This window comes from Dermacentor variabilis, chromosome 4 (genome assembly GCF_050947875.1).
Source record: "Dermacentor variabilis isolate Ectoservices chromosome 4, ASM5094787v1, whole genome shotgun sequence".
Classification (NCBI taxonomy): Eukaryota; Metazoa; Arthropoda; class Arachnida; order Ixodida; family Ixodidae; genus Dermacentor; species Dermacentor variabilis.
In genome coordinates this window covers 70,396,722-70,417,337 of record NC_134571.1, presented here as the reverse complement: position 1 = coordinate 70,417,337, position 20,616 = coordinate 70,396,722, and the positions used below count along the sequence as shown (strand labels likewise).

The following is a 20,616-nucleotide window of genomic DNA, read 5'->3' as shown; positions in this document are numbered from 1 at the left end:
ACCAGGTGCTACGAGATCGTGCGCAGCGCCACGACATGGTGCTACGGCGTCGCTACGACAGTGTGCGTCACCATTAGCCCATTGTACATTCACGTGCTCGTCTTTTGAGGGGTTCCTTCTTGCCCTCAACTGCGAGAGTATAAAAACAGCTGCCCCCGGACGCCAGAGGAGGGCTCCGATTTCTTCCGTTGAGTGAAGTGCTCTCCCGTCTCTCTACTTCGGTCAAACCTGACCGCCAACTCTTTGCGATGTTAAAATAAACAAGTTGTTTCGTTGTTACCTGTCGACTCATGCTTTGCCGGGACCTTCGGATGCTTGCAGTTGTACCCCAGGCCGCCAGGCCAACGCTACCCTTGGGGCTTGCGACCCAGGTACAACCACGGGCGTCAGCGCCGAGTTCCCAACAGATCGTACCAGCAGTCAGATCCAAATAAGGTGAATGTACGCTGCTGAACTCGCTATACTCCAGTGGAAAGCAGCGGGGTACGCAGTCATCGCAAGAAGCCATAGTTCTCCGAAGTGGAATAATAGCACGTGTAAAAAAGAAAAAAAAAGAAAGAGCAACGGTGCGCACTGTATTCTTTTGAGCAAATAAATCGGTATGCCGATTATCTTTGCAAACACGAACCTCCCTTTGCTGAAAGCAAAATCCCCTAGCGGATGGTATTACAGCCTCAATATATTGACGTGAGAAGGCATCAGAACTTACGGGCAAACATGTTCAATGCACCTACGGTGCACGTCTACGACAGCCCGGATCGAGTTTTAGCCCACCTCAGCTCGCACCTGTCCCCCTGCCATGCGCTGACGAACCACCCCACGCAATCGAAAATTTACCGCAGAAGAGCAGATTCTTGTCACCAAATGTCTGCGCTGCTTAGAAGAAAAAAGGAAACAAAAGTACGTGCATGGCATCTTCCGCCGGAGCTGGCGTTATTGTTGTAGAAAGGGCACGTCGAAGCGGAGCGGTCGTGCCGGCCAGCCGACGGACGTCACTACTCAACGAGACGACCACAAGACCCATGCGGTTCCTTCTATCCGTTTTTCTTTTCTTTCGCCACGGACAAAGCGACGCGCGTACAAGACCTGCAAAAAAAAAAAAAAAAAAGAAACACCGCTTCCATCGGGCACCGGCCGCAGACAAGCGCGCACTCACTTTCAGTTGCGGCCTGTTGAGACAGGTGCGATCGGTTTATTGTTTGCGCAGAAGAGTGCGCGCGCATTTTAGCAGCCGCGATGAAAAAAAAAAAAAAAAACCACGGCCACCGGACGCGCTCGTCTCTTCCATTTCTTCGCAGGCGCGCGCACGTGCGCCGCTGACCTCCCGCTGCCGCGTCTCTTTCATTCTTCGCGCCATGGGTCATCGCGGCGAGAGAGCGGGAGAGATGGAAGACTTCTCTCGCGCCACGCTGCTGTTTCTCGTTCTGTCCGATACCGGCCGTTTCTTCGGACACGCGAGTACGCCGCACCCGCGACGCGGCTGAGCTTCCCCGCTGCTTTTGGCTGCCTGCTTTCTTCCGAGGCTGGCTGTGGAAACGCTTGATGGAACCCAGCTGTGGGGCTCTGCACGCCGTGTTGCTTACCAGTCCTGCTGAGGAGAGCGCGCTTCGTCGCCGGTTGTTGCAGCCTTGTGAGGCAGCTGCCTTTCTGGGCCAGTAGTATACGTGTCAGTCTAGGCATAACGAGTCATTTCCCCGACGCCGCAGATCTCTGTCTCTCGCTCGATGCAGGCAGACTACGGTCGGCCGGCAGTCTCGTAATGGCTTATCTCAGAAAACGACATTTCCAAGCGGCACAGCAGTGAAAAGTTTCATTGTTCCTGAACAGACTTCAGTCTGACACCGCTGTAGGTATGTGTGTGCATGGTTCTACTGCGTTCATGTAGTCACGGGCGCCAATTTGCGGACGTGGCGGCGTAAATGGAACGACGAGATATGAGCGAGCGAACCTGGATCCAGATACGTGATTTGAATAGTGGAATTACAAAATGAGGATTTGGACCGTGAAAGTCACCTCGTCAAACGAACGAAAAAAAAAAAAGAAACTGGAACACATGTTCAACAAGCACCCGCAGTAAATTGATGACTCGCACGGTGGTAATATTCATTCCATTGTTTTTTGAAACTGGTCACTCACCCGTAAAAGTAAGAGAAGGTCCAGCTGCAGCGCTGTACTCTTATGAAAAGAGGCAACCGGGGTAGACTGTCGCAGCCAACACCCGTTCTGACGCCGACCAGTGTTAATAAACTGGGAATCACCGCATATGCGTAAACAACTTAATGAAGCTATCAAAATAGCGACAGAATACCGAGCATACAAAATGAAGTCGCCAGCAGGCGGTTTGGACAAAGCCACATGACAGTTCCCATTCGTATGAGGAAAATATGTTGTTAAGAAACGCGCTTTCGCGTCCTCCTACGCCCATTCAGTGCGTGCTTTGGTGAACACATTCAAGAGAAAGGGAAATGCAAAGTTAAGCAAAATGAAAAAAAAAAATAAAGAACTAGGCTGCCGGGATGGATGCGAGGCGAGCAAAGGCGTCGCTTAAGCGTACCACCATTGGAACCTAACCACGCATTCATTTCAGCGCACGCATATGGTCGTCGCTATCCGCGAACAACTTGGTCGCATTTGCGGACACGCATGCATGCGTGCATCCCTTCGGCGGCTCCAAATCGCGCTTCTGTGTAGCTCCCCCGCGGCCCACACGAGGAGCCTTGCACGACAGCTACGCTACACTATAGAGTGTCTCGTAACACGTGCTCCCTCGCTTTGTTGCGCGCGCGGCTTCCTTCTCTGGCACCAAAAAATGTCGTTCCACAGGAGAAAGAAAAAGAAAAGGGTAATTACAACTGATAGTTAGAACTTGCCGATAGTGTCTGTGTCTTCGTGCAACTTTACCCTATACCTAATCCACAGCGCCGTCTTCAACGTGTGGCCAAAACACATCGGGAAGAAGGCTAAGCAAAACATTGCGAGAGTCATATGCAAATACTAACACATAAAAAAAAGAGAAAGAAAGAAATTAGAGCATGCAGCACACATACAGACGACGTCTCCTCTTCTTGCGGTGAACAATGTGTACGGGCATTTTTATTACCGTATAGTCAAGTGCAGAATTATCATTCGAAAACTATATTCTCATATAGACCGATGCGAAATAAAGCAACCTGCCATTTCATAGGAGTCCGAATGCTATCAGCGTGGCACCAAATGTAAGACACACGGGAAATGCGTAAAGTACGCGACTACCGGAAATGCGTAAAGTACGCGACTGGCTAACCTGGCGAGTTACGTCTGCCTCGTATGGTCGTCTTATAATCTCTGTCATATTTTCTCCTTCTTACTCGCCGTAGTTCCAGTGGAGGTGCGAGGAAGCGTGCGGCCCCAACGAACAGCGTTGCGTGATCAAATCTCGAAGAGGCGTGATGCCGCAAGTTCGCATGCCGCACGCAGCCCGGCACGCTACGCACTATGCATTGCCGCGCGCGCGCTGGCTCGCTCTGTGCGGAGCCCGCCCACTGAAACCACGCGAGAGGCGGAAATGAAGACGTGAAAGAAGCGAGGCGCACGCCCAGCGCTGGCCCTTTTTTATTCGCGCCCGGCCGAACCTCGCACGGTGGTGGTGAATTATTGAGCCGCCGCCACTGGTCCCGTACAATGAGGCGTGCGGTGAAGAACTGAAGTGTAACAAGAAGAGCAGAGATGTATAATCTATTGTGCGGCGGAACGGTTGTATTCTAAGCGGACGCCCACGCTTGTTCGTACCTACTCTTCTTCCATTTGGAATGTAGCGGTTACAAGCAAGCTTTTGTCAGGTTCCGCTAGGTGAGTTAGGAGGAAAGGAAAGGCACCGTTTCGTATTGTGAGGAGAGCGAGAAGAGCACGGCCTCACCTGACCTTACATAAGCCGTTATGCGATCCGAGTAAATCTGAGACGAGTGTAAGAATACACTAAAGTAAGACACACCCGATTCCGACAATGTTCTGGGGAATCAGACTCTCTTCTGGCGGAGAATGTACTCGAGGGGGGGGGGGGGGAGAGGTGAGGGTTATGCACCGTCCCCGCCAGCAGAACCCCCCAACCGTATCTTTGACCGCACACAAATTTGCGGTTATTTACGCTGCAGTACAATTCTCTGTCCAGCGGCATACCCCACAAAAGTATACGCACTGCCTCCGTCTGTCGGCACTCCCGCAGCGAGACACAAAACACGGGCTAAACCGCAAACTGCTTCGAGCACCCGCCGACATCGCAGTAAACACGATGGTCGGATGCTGCGGCGGCAAGCCTGCGTTCCTGACGTCGTCGGCGGTATGCCGCCACGCAGCCCACAAGTCGCGCGCAAAGCGTTGGCACGGGCGTGCGTGGATGACAGCGGGAAGGAAGAAAGCGCGTTTATTGTGTGTGTGTGCGCGCGCGCGCCGCACAAGCGCTGCCGCCGCCTCGCTTTGATGGAGCAGCGGGGAATGGCGCGTCCGCGTGTACGAGCGCGCGCGCGCGCGCGTGCGTGTGGCCACACACGCAAATGTCTCTCGGCCGTTCGAGCGCCGGACGTTTTCACAAGGCTCAACCGAGCGTGCGCCCATATAAACTGCCGCGCTCCACGCTGCGCTCTCGCGGCCTGCGCTCCCCGCCGCCGTCGCTCGCCAGTTTGGTGCAGCTAGCGCAGCGAATTGGGCGCTCCTCAGACGGGAAGTGCACGCAGAACTACAGTAAGGCGCGTTCCTATGGTGCGGGTTCTAACACGACGCGTGTAACGTCCCGTGCTTCGCGTTATGCACGTTTACAGTACTCATCGATCCATTTCGTGCCTCGAATGTACTTACAGGATTTACTCGTATTTTTTTTCTATTTATCTCGTTCTCCTGCAGCCATATCCTGGACGCCTGAAATACGCAGATCTTTTGAGATACACTTCTCGCGACCACATCCAGGACGACCAAAGGTTAGAGCTGTGCGACACCGGACTATGTACATACGTATAAGTTCACTTGCGCAAGAGCAGGGGTGTTACTTTCGTGCGCTTTCGTCGCCAAGCTGCACTGCACGGAATTAGTACAAACACGGCAGTCATGGTGGGGCGGCGTTGTGCTCGGGGCGTGCTTGCTATGCAGAGACACGCCGCGCCGCCGACGCACCTCCGACCCTCCCGACGCGGCTACGCGCCGTCGACACGACCCTGCTAGTCCGCGCGGCGCATTGTCGAGAGACATTTTTGACGATGACGGCGGCATACGACGAGGCGTCCACGGCTGCGCAGATGACTTATTCGGCGGCGGCCGTTATGGGCGATTTCTGGCGCGAACGCGTTGCCGGCAGCCCCACGGCTAGCAGGCGTACACCCTGCTCCCCGCCGAGCTCTCAGCTTTGGGCTGGACGTGCCGCGGGCGCGGGAGAAACATGGCGTGCGCGGAGCATAAAGCTCAGCATTACTGCATGGAAAGCAAACCATTTTTTTTTACGCGATTTCCGACCCCCTTACTGGATACTATTTGTCGGTCTCAATTTTTTTTCGGCGTGGTGCGTCGCGGCATTAGGAAAAGTCATAGCAAAAGAAAGAAACGATTTATGAAAAAAGACAAAATAAAAAAGAACTTAGACGAAAGAGATGCGTTAGCATTTTTTCGCGCACCCACCCCATCCGCGTCGAAATGCGAAAGGAACAAGAGGCAGAAAGAAACAACAGCCGGCCGTCTAATCCTTTAACGCGTGAGTCGCCATAAATGGGCCTCGTGGCTGCTGGGCGCATACCGAATGAGGCGTTCTCTCAATGTCCCAACCGAACCTCGCTGCGATCTGCGCGTGAGCTCCCGCGGGCGACAGACAGCGCAGAGGAATGTCGGCCTTTCACCTCGCTCGACTTTTCAGCACGTCGCGCGATTTCGTTCACTTTTCCCTACAGCAATATTTCCAGCAGCGGAGACAGTTTCGGTACCTGGAAACTCGTAATGCCGCGACTATATGTTGCAAGTTCAACTGGAACAGTGTGTCCTGTTTCTTAGCAGACAGCTGCGTTCTTGAATCAGAGATCTCGGAGGAAAGAGTGGAAGCGAACAAGCTCAATTCTGTGCTGCGTGGAAGCTGCGATCACATCAAATATATAATATTTATGTCGGCTGATCCCAGCCAGGAAGGCTTTTCCATATGGTTAGAAATGAAAACGGATAAAAAATGGTATGCGCATTTGAACCGCGTGTTAACAGCGTCGTTGTCGCACTTGGGAATGCTTCTGAAATGTGCCGCATGTAATTGCCATCAGTATCTATGTGGTGGTGACAAGGTACGGCGCTAGTTCCAGCTGATCAGAAGCCACTCAAGTACACAAAAAGGAAAACTCATTCACTGCTACCCATTGGATAGCGTGTCAAAGATGACAAGATGAGGTCGAGGCAAGATCCCGAATTACTGTCTCGAGCCAAGCGCGAATACGCGACGCCGGTAGTTCGAAGAAAGCCCCGAACAGGTCCCATATTTCATTAGAACCATTTATTTGAGAATCAGGCTCGGTTGTAATAAATATAAACTTTGTACTTAAACTAAATTTTAAAAAAGCATGAGAGATAGCGGAATTGGTTCAATGCATAGTTGAAAAGTAAGGGTCATAAGCCGGGCGGTCTTCATTGATGAAAACGCCAGAGACGCCTGTAGCCTGTTTTTAAAGGGACATTAAAGGTTAATATTAAGTCAACGTGGACTGTTAAAATACCATCCCAGAAACCTCGAAATGCATGTTTCGTGCGAAGAAGAGATTTATTTTAAGAGAAAATGCGTTCTGAAGCGTCCGCGTACCTCCAGCGCAGTTCAAGTCACCCGCCCTCCGATCGAGGAGTATTGACGTCATGGTCTCATAGTGACGTTGCGCCGTTGGTGAGTAAAACGGCTCCCGCAGACGGCGCTACGGCTTTTCTGCACAAAACGCAAACGCGCGGCCAGAAAGAGCCAAGACAGAGCCGACAGCAGCGCGAAAGCGGAACTACGGTGGCTAACGGAAGGGAAAGCGCACGACGATAAGCTCGTTCTTTATTTTATGACACCAGCTTCGACGCTCGTTGCAATGGATTACCCTGACAACGACACATTAGCTCGCGATGCTGGGCTCGAGTTCAGCGATTTCAGCACTGATGAACGTGACCTGCTGTTGAGGGTTCGCGCTGCCGGCGTCGTTGCGTACTACTACGACGATGGCCTGCTCTGAAAGGCACTTCACGCGACTTCAGTAAGTCGGCGTTGAACTCGTAATCCTCTGGACGAAAGTGCAGCGAGCACACTACGTGATTTTTCGGTTCTTTACCAGCGCGCGGTGGCAGAGGTACGGTACTTAACCACTTCGAACGGAGAGGTTCACTCGTTGGCACACAGTGATGAGTAACTTTGGATTCGCCGCTGCAACTGCCCTTGGCCAAGTTCCGCGGACCGATTGCGCATCCCAAGACATCACATGGTCGTGGCATTCTCGCTGCTTGTTCCAAAGGCAAGTTTCGCGAGCCAGCAGGACAACCGCAGCACGACGCGATAAAGAAACAACTGAAACTCCAAAGCGCGCGCGGCCCAAAGTAGAGGGCGCAGAGTCGAGCGAAAACGAAACCTTTCGATCACCCATACTGCTCAAGGGTAACGTCAAAATGTTATTTTTTTTTAGAATCGAATAGAAGTAGACAAGTAGCATTTTCTTCCGTCTTATAATCTAATGAAATGATATTTTTAATACGAGTAGTTGAGTATAGTGACAAATTATAATGAGGAGTGCTTTCGTCATCGGGCTAGTACCGGAATGTCGCTGGGGGGTCTCAAATCGTGTCATGCATTTACCTCAATTTCTCGGTTACTAAAGCTCTGTTCGCGATTATATTGACGCCTTAGACGCTCTAGAGCATTGCTTTATCACTTTAACTTGACTTTCTGGTAACCTTTAGTGTCCCTTTAATGACATTATGAGATTATGACATAAATTTGCCACTTATGAAGGAAAGGCCAGGCTAACTATTATATTGCAATTCCTCTGCTGGGGTGGCTTTCACCAAGTCTTTCGCTTACCGAATTGGATGGGCCGACGACGCCACGTGTGAGGACTGTGGTAACGAGGAGACTTTTCAACACCTTCTTTGTGACTGTCCTCGATATAATTTACAGAGACAATCACTCGCAACCGCGATAGCGCGCTTTGACCAAAGACCTCTCACAGAGGAACTTATTTTACAATACCGCCATCACAAGCCATCGCAGCAGATGGCGACGAGGGCACTGTTGCGGTTTTTGAGGGCGACAGGATTGGACAGGCGGCTGTAGCCTGAACAAATGTTGATAGTGTGGCAAGTGTCACTGTGCTGTGCGATGACAGTATTCGGTGCCAGTGACCGATGGTGACTGTGGGTCTAGGCTCCTTCCTTTCCTTATCTCTACTTTGTTACCACTTTACCTCCCCCTCCCCTCTCTCCCCAGTGTAGGGTAGCCAACCGGATCTTTTTCTCTGGTTAACCTCCCTGCCTTTCCCCTTTCCTCTCTCTCTCTCTCTCTCTCTGCTTTTCACTCTTTGACAACGTTTCCGATGGTGCTACGCATATATTATCACCATGATCAGAGGATTATGAGCGTTAGATAAAAAAAAGCCAAAAAGAAACGAAACGGAAGGAATCGCTACATTAGCCGGCAAAGGATAGGCGAAGGAAAGCGAGTCTAAAGACCCACGCGTTTTCGGCGAGACCAGAAAAAAAAAATGAAAAGAACTCGTTTCGTAGGAACAATAACTTCAATCAAGTTCATCTGGACGCCTGACATCGTGTGAGCCGATTGTAAGAACACCAAGTACGACATACGGGACCCGAAGCGCTCGCTCGTACTAACAGTCTCACATTGTACCAGTTACCCTCTCTGGAAACACAACGACTGTTAGCACTGCTTTCCCACTTCCACAGATTGTATTATACCCCGTGATCCTTTACAGCATCCCAGATCAAACCCGCGAAAAAATTTTCCCCCGCCTCGACCATCCCTTCATAGCGCGTCCCATGTTTGCGCGTACGAATCTCCTTCAACAATCACCGCTCTTTCTTGCTATTTATCACTGGAACAAGCTGCCAAAAGAAATTGCTTCTATACATGGTCATGACTCATTTGTAAGTAATTTGAAGCGCAATTTTTCGCATGTTGAGTAAAAACAAAATTTTGTGCCTTTGACGCACTGCAAGTGAATCTACATGCTTTGTACGGAGTGTATTTTTTTTCTTTTTTTTTCATCATGTATGCATTTCTTTCTTTCCTTTTTTTCTTTTACATATTTTCTTGTTGTTGTATTCGGCGATCTTTACCACGGTGTTCTATATTGCCTTTCCCCCCTAATTGTGTATGAAATGTCCTGTTGTTAACCCCCCGTCCCCCTATGTAATGCCCATAAGGGTCGTTAGGGTATCTGAATAAAAAAAGATCTGCGGGTCTGTTCCACGGCGAGCCACATTCGTGAAGATACTTGATCGGCCAAACTAAACCATCGGGCAATCACTATAGCCAGTCTCGCTTAGTGAGAGCTGCTTTCCGAATCCGGCTTCTGAATCCTGTTACGTAAGCCCCATGCTTTCACAGCTACAGCCAGCATCACCGTTTTGGTGAGACAGCGTATACGAACGCAGGAATTCGCAGCAAAACTAAAAAAATAACAGTAAAGACGAAAGAAGCCTGGAAACGGGGCCCACCCAAGCCTTCGTCGCGCGCACGCGGTGTGCGTGCGCGCTCACGGATACCAGCTCGCGTGTACCCCCGACACTCCACCACGCGCGGAAGTGTCGAGGGGCTCCGAGGGGGAGGGAGGGGGTTTATACGGACCACCGCGATGCGCGAGCATAAACGCGCGCCCGCGCACGTTTACCAACGTCAGCCAGGCGCGCGCGCCCGACTGGGTGTGGGTTGAAACCAATGTCGCGCGCTCGCACGCTTTGGCACAGCTTGACTTCTTCGCGCATGAACGCGCCTTCGACGCAAGCGCAGCCGCCGCCGCCGCCGCATTCCTTCGACTTGTGCGAGCAGAACGCCGGAGTGGTCGTTTTGCGAGCGCACCCGGTTTCGCGTTTCTTGCCTTTTCCGACATTTTCCTTTTTCCTTGTTTTTTTTACCCTTTTTCTCTCAACGCGGTTGTGCGAACGCTGGGTGGGCGAGCTACGGAGGTATTCGAAATGCCCAGTGAGCTCTGTGCAGTCTGGCGCAGGGAAGTGGCGTGGTCTCTTCGTCTCTCTCCTTGAATAGCTGCTACAACACTTTCGGCGTATACGCCACAACTGCAGCGTGGGCGCGCTTTACGAAAGAGAACACGGGTTTTGTCGCCTCGGATAGAAGCTAGGAGAGAAAAATAGAAGAGAAAACGCGCGGAGTCGGTGCACCTTGCGCTGCGGCCGCCCCTTATAGCAGCCGCGGTTGCCGCTACAGTGCTTTGTTAGGTGTCGCGCTTGGACCGTTTCTTTTGCTTTCTGCGGCAGTTAGCCGAGCCTCTAGAGGCGCAGCCCAGCGACGGGCGGCAAGTCTTGCTCAGAACAGCAGGTCGACTGGCTGCGTCCATGCAAGCGCGAGCAGCTAGGACGGGTGGTGTGGGTGATGTAGGGAGGTGCGCTTGGGCTTGGTCGTCGCCGTCGCCGCCAAATTCTCGCGTGCAGACGGGGGGCGACGCGTGTGTGTTTGGAGGTGCACCGCTGGCTGACGCGAGGAGCGAGAAAAACGTGGTCGAGCGTGCCGAGCAAACTATCCGGAAAGTTTTGTGCCTTTCGAAGCGAGTTGCCACGCTCAGCACACCACAGTCTGTGAGTTGAGCAGCAGCCGTGAACACACAGCAGCAGCCGTTTCCTCTTTCTCGTGCTTTTCTCATTCGTTCCTTCGTTCTCTCTTTCTTCCTTTTTTTTTCTTCTTTTCGCCTGTTCTGCCGGCGACTCGGGACTATTCGCACGTGCTTTTGCAAGCGGAATTCCTGCACCGGTCCACGTGCGCTGTGAGTAGTATAGATGCAGGGCTGACATATGCCCCCTCATAGAAATCGCTGCATGCAGACTCTCCTTTTCTTTCCTTCCTTGGTTTTTTTTTTTCTTTTCTACTGACGCCACCCTCTTCCAGGATGCCTCCGGCGGCCCCACATCAGTTGCTCTCACACTGTGCTTAAATAAAAGCCGGGAATCCACCGATTAATATAAAGCATGCTTGAGTCCCGCCTCTAACACTTCCACAAGAAAATAGCGGTTTTCTTTCTGGTTTCATTTGTTTTAAATGCTATTTTGGATAATTCTTACGGGGTTGAGCTGAATACAAGAGAGAGAGAGAGAGAAAAAGATAAACGAAAGGTAGGGAGGTTAACCAGGACTGAGTCCGGTTGGCTACCCTACACTGGGGAAAGGGAAAGGGGGACGGAAAGATTAAAAGAAGAGAGAGTCCACTGGGAATATCACTCGGTCACTCAGTCCGGATCACAGACGCTGACTCAATCCGGTATCTTTCAAATATCGCAGCAGCGCTTTTGTGGCCTTTTGTAGCTGCGATATGCGAGGCCATGGTCCCTAGATCTTGTTCAAGGTGAACGGCTTTCCATCTAGCTGATTGAGAGCTGTGCAGAGGTCTTGCCTTTCATCTTCAAAAGATGGGCAGTAGCACAGTAGGTGTTCTATGGTTTCCTCGACACCGCAGGCATTGCACTCGGCGCTATCAGCCATACCAATCAAAAATGCATATGTATTGGTGAATGCGACGCCCAAACGTAAGCGGCACGGCACTGTTTCCTCATTTCGCGGAAAACCTGGTAACAGTCGCAGTTGCATTGAGGAATCGAGGGAATGCAAGCGATGTTGAGTGAATTCAGGTGTGTGCCACTTCTCCAATGTCAAAGAGTGCGCTAGCATGCCTAAGTGTTGGGCTGCGTCGGTCCGCGATAAAGGTATAGAAGCAAGGGTTGCTCCTTCGTGTGCTTTCCTAGCAGCCTCGTCAGCGAGGTCGTTGCCGGAGATACCGCAATGACCAGGCAGCCACTGAAACACGATGTCGTGTCCTTTCGTGATCATGTGATGGTGCATTTCTCGTATCTCCGACACGAGTTGTTCACATGACCCGCGACGAAGGGATGACAGAAGACATTTTAAGGCCGCCTTTGAATCGCAGAATATTGCCCACCGATTAGCCGGTTGGTTATTAATATAATCAACCGCACCTCGGAGGGCAACAAGCTCCGAACCGGTCGATGTTGTCAAGTGAGAAATCTTGTATTGGATGCTTAGTGATCGTGATGGTATAACCACTGCGCTGGTGGAGCTGGTCTGAGTGGAAGAGCCATCCGTATACATGTGCACTCGATCAAAGTAGAAAGTGTGCAAACAATCCAGAGCTGCTTGCTTCAAGGCCAAGGTAGGCAGGTCGGTTTTTTTTCTTATCCCTGGAACCGTAGGACGCACTTGAGGTTGTTTTAAACACCACAAAGCTGAGGTTGAACGTGCTGAGGATGTGAAGCCCGATGGTAAGGAGGGACGATGGATGCTGACCTTGTTGGAGAAGGACGCCTGTGGTCGTCGTTCTGGCAGGCACGCAACAGAGCTTGACTGCACCGTGAAACATGACGAATATGGGCTCTAAGCGTTTCGATGCTAATGTAAGTCGTGATCGGATGGTCTTGAGCCATTATAATGGTTCCTGCTGTTGAAGCGCTCCGCGGAAGGCCTAGGCAAACACGTAGTGCCTGCGCCTGCACGCTCTGAAGTTCTCGAAGATTTGACTTGCATGTTTTAGCAAGCACGGGAGAGCCCTAGCGTAGGAATTCGATGGAAAGTGCTCGATATAACTGTAGCATAGAACCCACTGACGATCCCCATGTTTTGCCGGCGATGAACTTGAAGGCGTCAACAATAGATGTGAGCTTCTTCTTTAAGTGGGCAACCTGAGGGCTCCAAGTGAGGTCCCGGTCTACAATGACGCCCAAAAACCGGTGATTTCTCTTGTAGGAGATAGGCTGACCATTGATGCATACTGGATAACGAGTCACCGCTTTTTGCGTAAAAGCGACTAAGGCACATTTTTCTGTTGAGATGGTAAGGTCTTGTGTGTGAAAGTAGTCAGATGCCTGTGTTGCTGCTTTTTGTAGCAATGCGAAAACCTGCAGGCGAGTGACCGCTGATGTCCAGATGCAGATGTCGTCGGCGTAGATTGAAACACTCACTGTTTCCGGTAGGGATTCGGCCAGCCCAAGAAGCGCGAGGTTGAAAAGAGTAGGGCTTAGAACACCACCTTGGGGAACGCCTCGGCATGTGTAGTGGTCGGTAGTCGGACCATCTTCCGTACGTACGAACAAGGACCTTTGTGTCAAGTAGTTACTGACCCATTGATATACTCGGCCTCCTAGTTCAATTGTCAAAAGTGCGTCTAGAATGGTTTGATGGGAAACGTCGTAAGCGCCTTTCACGTCAAGAAAGAGTGCTACTGATAATTGCTTCCGAGAGTTTTGTTGTTCTACAGATGATACTAGATCGATGACACTGTCAGTCGATGAACGACCACGTTGAAATCCCGCCATAGAGTCAGGGGAAATATTGTGGTTTTCAAGGTATCATTCGAGACGCATGAGGATCATACGTTCCGTGAGCTTCCCGATGCAGCTGGCAAGAGCTATAGGTCGATACGACGCCAGTTCGAGTGGCGACTTTCCTGCTTTTAGAAGCGGTACCAGGCGGCTGCGTTTCCATTCCTGTGGGACGACACCATCTTGCCATGAACTATTAAAAAGGCTGAGAAGTTCTATTCGTGCTTCTCGACCTAGCTGGCTCAAAGCAGTATATGTTATGCCATCGAGCCCTGGTGAAGACGAACACCTGCAGAGCGCCATAGCAGCTTCTAACTCTTCCATAGAGAATGGAGCGTCGATACTTGCATCTCGTGAGCCGGGGATTTTGCCTAATATCATGTCAAGGACCAAAACTGTGCCGCCGGCGACTTTCGCACAAAATTCCTCTGCGACGTCTATCTCACGGCTGTTTTGATAGAGAGCAAGGGCGTTGAAAGAGTGTCGTTGCTGGGGACTTGAGCAAAGACCCCGTAGGGTACGCCAAACACGGGACAATGGCTTGCGGGGGTCCAGTGAGTCGCAAAAGCATTTCCGTCTTTGATCCGCTAGCTTATCCATTCGGCGTTTGATCTTCTTTTGCTTGCGCCGAGCTTCTCTGAGGTCAAGAATTGACTTCGTGCGCCTGTACCTCCTTTCAGCTCGGCGACGTAGTGCACGAAGCCTTTCCAATTCAATGTCATTCTCTGTACGCTTTGATGAATGTGTGAAGCAGCGTGTACAATCTTCCATAGCGTCTGCAATTATGTCTTCTAATCTGCGTGCGATATGTGTCTTGCATGTGTCTTCTACGCGATCTTAAAAGACTGACCAGTCGATTTGGCGAGCGACAACCGGTAATGCGGCGTCTAGTCCATCGATTCTCACATAGGTCGGAATATGATCACTTCCATGGGTTTCAATATCAGTGAACGACTTCACGCTCAAAGTCAGGCAACGTGACACCAAAGTCAAGTCAAGGCAGCTGTTGTACGTAGTTCCTCGCAGAAATGTCGGACTTCCGTCATTTATAAGACACAGGTTGTGGCCTGATGCAAAGGATATTAGTGACCTGCCCCTCGAATTTATCCTGGAGCTTCCCCAAATATGGTGGTGAGCGTTGAAGTCCCCTGTTATTATCCAAGGACCGGGAGTAGCAGCCATAATATCTTCCAGTCTTTTTCTATCAAACTGAGCTATTGGTGCGAGCTTAATACAAAGTGATGCCTGCACCAATAGTGTCGACGTTTATGAAGGCCATAAGGACATGAGAAGAGTAGGGTTGCGCACTGCAAATAGTGTACGCGGTATTACGGTAGCATCAGGACTTGCTTAAATATAGGAATTGAAAGGACGATATTATATGGCGAGCTATAAAGAACTATAACTTCACATGAGTGAGAGCGCCTAGTGTTTGTGGGTTTAGATTAAAATTTCTCGAGGGCTCCACCACCTGTATGCGGAACCGTTTTTCCGCTTTTGATAACTCGGAACGCAATAGATGCCTGTTTCTGACAAAAAGATTAGCTGAGGCAGGCAAGCGGGTTAACGTAGCTAGTATACCTAAAACCGTCAATAGAGCATTGGGTGCTCGAGAAAAAGTTACGAATAAAAAAAAAAGATTTAATCCCAATATCACACCACGAAGTGTCTGGTTTGTTGCCGAAATCAGACGCAAAATCTTCAACTGAAATCAAAGGAACTGCGGTTCTAAGGCAGCGGTAGGTGCAAGGGCGTGATCCATATACATTGTTGCACTCAAGAAAACGGCGCTCACCTGGTGAAGCCCTCTGGAAGATTTAGAAGTTAACTTCTAATTAATACTACCACATTAATGCACCGTAGCGTTTCAACATGTATAAGAGCGCCGATATATCAGAGAAGGAGTCACACGTTACCTATTTTCACGCAGCGTCATATTGCTGCTCACGCGGCGACAAACTTCTTTGTCCATGAAAGAGTAACTCAAACTGAGGGTTTACTTACCTGGCCGGCTTAGCTAATAAACCTACACGTTAAGTCGACATGCTCCAGACACTATCACCACCTTGAATCTTCAACAAGGAGTTCACTCTATATGTTGAGAGCCCCTATCCAGTGTCCACTCTTTGGACGGAAGACTGATCTAGTCGAACTCCACTCGGGACTAGACATTTGGAAACGGCAAGAGAACTGCTTCTCTAATGTGCCAACAGGTCCAAGCGCGGATCCATACATTTATGAATGGATACTCAAGATACTGCCGCTTACCTGAGATAGTCCCTCTTGCACAGTATGAGGTTCGCCTTGGTGAAGAGGGTGGAGCCGACCTCTCCGAGGCGGCAGTCGCAGCATGCGCACTTGAGGCAGTCCTCGTGCCACAGTTGGTCCAGCGCCTTGAGTAGGAACCGCTCGCGTATGGGCTTCTGGCAGCCCGCGCACTCGGGACCAGAGTGGCTCAGGGCGGCTGGAGACATCATGGGCACGGGACCACTGCCGGGACCGGGTCCCAGCACGGGGCTCCGGTGTACCTCGGGGTTCCACCGGTGCACTTCGGCCTTGATGTCCATCATCGGACCTGCAAAGTGGAAGTGGGGAGAACGAGGTCAAACATTGCATCACAACAGCTTTCGGAAGTACAGTACTAAAGAAGGCAGGCAGTTGTGTTGACCCTGTGTTGACCCAGTGGAATCGCATAACATCGCTTGCTCTTTTCACACCTGTGTACCGCTAATGAACCTTGCATCAGCGCAGTTCCGTTGACTCCCAGGCTTTCAGGACTAAACTTCTCCACTTTCATGAACACGGCCATCGGTCTTTATCTGAGAACCTCGCAATAGGACTCGATGCAGATATGCAAGGACACTGTATATGGCACCCGCGCGCGCCGACCCGACGTGTCACCAGTACCTGCGACAGCTCATTTTACAGCTCTCGTTAAAACCCACCCTCAAACCTTCCAGACCTAGAGCTTTCTCTTCTACCACCGCAGAAAGGTCTAATTTCTCCTGGCTTCCATCTCTTTGAACTACCGAGGGAACCCGGTCAGCCCTATCCTTTCGGCTGGACGGAAGAGGCAATTTGCCTCACTCTGCACGGGGGCATCGCGAAGAGTGATGTGGAAAGAGGAACACCGAGAGACAGACTGGGAAAAGAACCAAAGAGGCAGCACGCTATCTTAGGGCAACAGAAGAAAAAAAAAGGGGGGGGGAAAGAAGTCGAAGGAGATCGGTTGATCCCTCGCCTTGCTTCTCCGCCGCATGAGAACGCGTCCCGAATGACTCAAAGCAGCTGCCATGCACTGCCTGGTCCCGCGTTATGGAGCCCGCGAAAGCGGTGGCCCAGCTCTGGAGCCGCGCGGTTCGTCCTCCCCCTGCTCGCAGCGAAGCCCTGGGGAGAACCCGCTAATGAACCCCTGGACGGAGAGGCAACAGCTGCTTGCGGTAAGGGACATTCGACACGCTACAAAAAGAAAGGGGAGTGGCGCTACGCATATGTGAAACGAGGCGAGAGACAGTCCTCATGGTTTCGCGTTGACGGCATTGATGGTCACCAGCTACGGCTGTCTACGATCGCGACGACGTGTGGACGACCCCGGTGGACACTGTGCAGGCAGGGTCGCCGGAACTTTGGCAAATTTGTTGGAGTGTTGGGAGCTTTGAACGATATTGTTGCAATTATACAATCTGTGATTGCTCTGAGAGGGAATCCCCCCTGATTCAGCTTAAGTTCTCTCAAAACTCCCGAATGCAGGGTCACAGGATCTCAGTATCGACGAACGTTTACAAAGGAGGCTTTGAAAGCCGAGCTCAACTTTTTAAATTCAAAGTTGTGTGACAAACTGACTGTATCGCGCGCCAACAAATCTAACATGTTTCTCCTTCATTTTGCATTAACACAGCGGTATATCCTCGACTCTGTCTTACTTGTCCTTTTTGTTCTTTGTACCCACTCCATATACCCCTGACACCACGGTTGAGGTGTCCAGGACAGTGGGAGACAGTTACAGTGGTTTTCATCCTTCTATAATCACTTTCCCCTCTCATCCTATTCCCGAAGAGTGCAAAATCGCGCTCGTCTTCTGTGTAACCTTTCTAGTCTACCTTTCCTTCCTTTTCTTTCCTATATATAGCGACCACCCCTGTGATGTTTGACTGACTATTATTTTCCTTTTCTCTCCTTAATCTGTTTTCCCTCCCCCCCTAGTGTAGGGTAGTCAACCGGACATGTCCTTGGTCAACTTCTCTACACTCACCTCTTCGTTTCTCTCTCTCACTCACTCTCTCTCTCTGTTGTTTGAGATATGCAGCTTTGGCTCTTGCGGTCAAAGATGTTTAGATACTTAGTTACTTGATTCAGAAATGCTGCATATTTTCAATTGAACTGTATACTGTCAATTTATACGAGCGACGATGTTGCATGCGTGCCAGGTGGGCAAATGTAGTAAAGACTGAAGGAACAAAATCATTAGAATCACTTTTTCAAAGATAGCAAGCAGCGTGTTAGCAGTTCGTGCAAAGGAATAGAAACCAACAAATGGCCAAACGCCGAGGCGGAGATATAAGCAGCATAGGAAGACAAAAATAAAGAAAAAGGCGCTTGGCATTCAAAGGTCGTGTATCTGTGGTTATATTATCTTTGATACTTTTCCATAACTCCGGTTCCGACTTCTGCTGATGGTTCAGGCGAAACAGTACGCGACTTCGATAGCCAGGCTAAACCAGCCTATGGCCGAGGCCCCACCACCACCTAATGGTTGCGCACGTTGAGATACAAATAAATCTGTCACGGCAGGCCCCACAATCTAGTTCAGTGACAGACTGACAATAAGATAAACAAAATTCAGTCGTTTTGGTAGCACGCGAGTCGAGTAAAGCGAGCTTATGCATCACGTTGCTCACCGAATTCCGCTAATGAAAGGCTGGGCTCCCCAACGTTAGAGAATAGCGCAGCAGACGATGCGCTCGGCGAGCAGAAGGTCAGGCTTGGAGGCTCCGTCATAACTTTCTCGACGAGCCCGCCGGGCCACTCGTGAGCTTCGTGGCGCTGGACACCCTGCAGCTGCGGCCGACCCAGAAGTGCCAGGCGCTTGCCACTTGTACAGAGAAGAAACATGAGAAGGGCGTTTGGTCCCAGCGAAGGGGAGCACGCAGCTGAAGACGTGGCGCGCCGTTCTTTTCAGCGGCACGAAAAAACGGGCTGGCCGCCGGGCCGGGTCACTCAATCTGTCCGCGTGCGGCTGGTTTCACAGCGCAAGCCATGCGCCTGGCTCCCTTCCCAGGCACCGAACGCACGAGGTCGCACCACGGCAGAGAGCACACAACACAACCGTGGCTCCCCCGGTTCGTTTGACAGGCCCGCGCGTAGACGGCTCTCTTTCTCGCCTCGCTTGCAGCGCAGGGCTCACACACACACTGGCTGCCTGCTCCACGCGGCGCACCACGGTGCCGCCAGCGCGAGAGGCTTCGCCGCAGCAGAAGGGCGGCTCGCCGACTCCCGTGGCTTCCTCGTCGTGCCTGTCGCCGTCTATCCTCCCGTCGTTTTTAGTTCGCCGCTTGTGACCGCGGCGTGTCCTCCTGTCCGTCTTCTTGCGATCGAGAAGAAGGGTTGCAAGCGAGGCGTAGCTGCGCAGTGCGAGCGTTCCTTTTCCCCTCGGCGGACAGTTGTTTTTCGACGCTTGAATCTCTCGGCTCGTTGGTCGTCGACTCGTTTCAGCGTGTTGTCTTTATGCGAAGCCGCGTCGCGCCAGCTGCCGAGGAACGTATAGGGCGCGGAGAGAATAAAAGGCTCCGCCGGCGCCTCCGCCGCCTGTTTTTGTGCTGATCGGCTTAGAATTTCCGCGGCCATGGCATCTGTCGCTTTGTTTTAACAAAAGCAACGCCTCGTGGGCGTGTTGAAGAACATGGCGATCGTGACAGGCGAGCGCGCGGTGTTGGAGAAGAAGGAGAAGACGAGGCTGTGGATGCGGCATTTAACAGGTGGTCAATAAATTCGCAGCACGTGTCATTTAGATTCAAAGCGATACGTAGCCGCATTAATGAGGGTGAAGTAAATGACAGCGAATACAAAGCGCGGTCAAGCAGCCATCGTCGAGTTGAGCGTTCTGTCCTCGCTTATTACACGTGTCGCTTCCTTGAAGGACCACACGAACTTCACGCGAAAAAAGAACGGAGACGTCGGTATAGCTTGGCCCTTGCACCATTCTTCGACTTCGTGTGACATTCTCGCTGTCCACCATAAGTAACGTCCGATCAAATATTCAAGGTCGCCGAATCTTGCTCCACGTGGGTCTTGTTGACTCGCTCGAAGATCATGCCATTATTAAGCACTGCAACATATCATCTCAGCTTTACCCAGATGAGCATTTTCCATTGAATTTCTCGCCAAACTGTTCGAATTTCTGCACGCACCTTAACACAACTTGTGCCACCCGCATATAGGAAAAGAATAAACCAGCAGCAGAGATTGACAGAAGCGTACCGCATACCATGGGCCTTCTTGTAGCGGCACACAAGATAGTGCCTCGGTGACGAGACGGTCGAGGAATGCTACAGAAAAACAGAAGAATGAAAAAGAAAAGCGAATACAAAAGAAAACGTACGCAAGAAAAAAATAAAGTAGAAGAATAAAAAGAAGGGCGGCAGAGCACGGGGCCAAACCAGAGGTTGCCTCGACACAAACGGGGAGGCACGAACACGTGGGTGTCAGCTCCGCGACCGAGTTCACCGCACAAACGCGGTGGCACACAGGCACCCGCGTGCTGTTCTCGCGTTTTAGTGGGACACGGGCCCAAATGCGCGACTGGCGACGAGTGAAAACGGGCGACCGACTCCCCCCGCCTACGAGACGCAACGGCGGCTGCGGCGACGAGGCAGCGAGCTTTTAAGCGGGCCAAGAACCGCTGACAGCCGCGGGTCGTTAGTGGCTCACGGAGTCGGCGACGGCGACGCAGTGTTGTGCGGACGAAAAAAAGAAGGTGACGTTATGGCGCCACCTTGATTGTCGTCCAAATTACTCGAGCTGCGATTAGCCCATGTACATAGCATACCACACAAACATCTTGGTTCAAGACACCGTTCGGATGTAC

At 51.3% G+C, this 20,616-nt stretch overlaps 1 protein-coding gene and 1 long non-coding RNA gene across 4 annotated transcripts in view; one reads left to right on the top strand and one right to left on the bottom strand.

Annotated features, from left to right (window-relative positions):
• LOC142579333 (LIM domain transcription factor LMO4.2-like) overlaps positions 1–20,616 on the bottom strand; it is a 103,981-nt gene that overhangs the window by 26,057 nt on the left and 57,308 nt on the right. For 2 of the 3 annotated variants that reach the window (XM_075689408.1, XM_075689409.1), the window contains one exon: positions 15,801–16,107. In XM_075689408.1, the coding sequence (XP_075545523.1) occupies positions 15,801–16,102 (302 nt within the window). In that variant the 5' untranslated portion in view covers positions 16,103–16,107. Of the gene's footprint in view, positions 1–15,800; positions 16,108–18,430; positions 19,383–20,616 lie in introns of those variants that run through there. The other variant, XM_075689407.1, reaches the window with a different exon arrangement.
• Positions 1–20,616, top strand: part of LOC142579334 (uncharacterized) — a 128,033-nt gene that overhangs the window by 57,033 nt on the left and 50,384 nt on the right. The gene's annotated exons all lie outside the window — the stretch shown is intronic.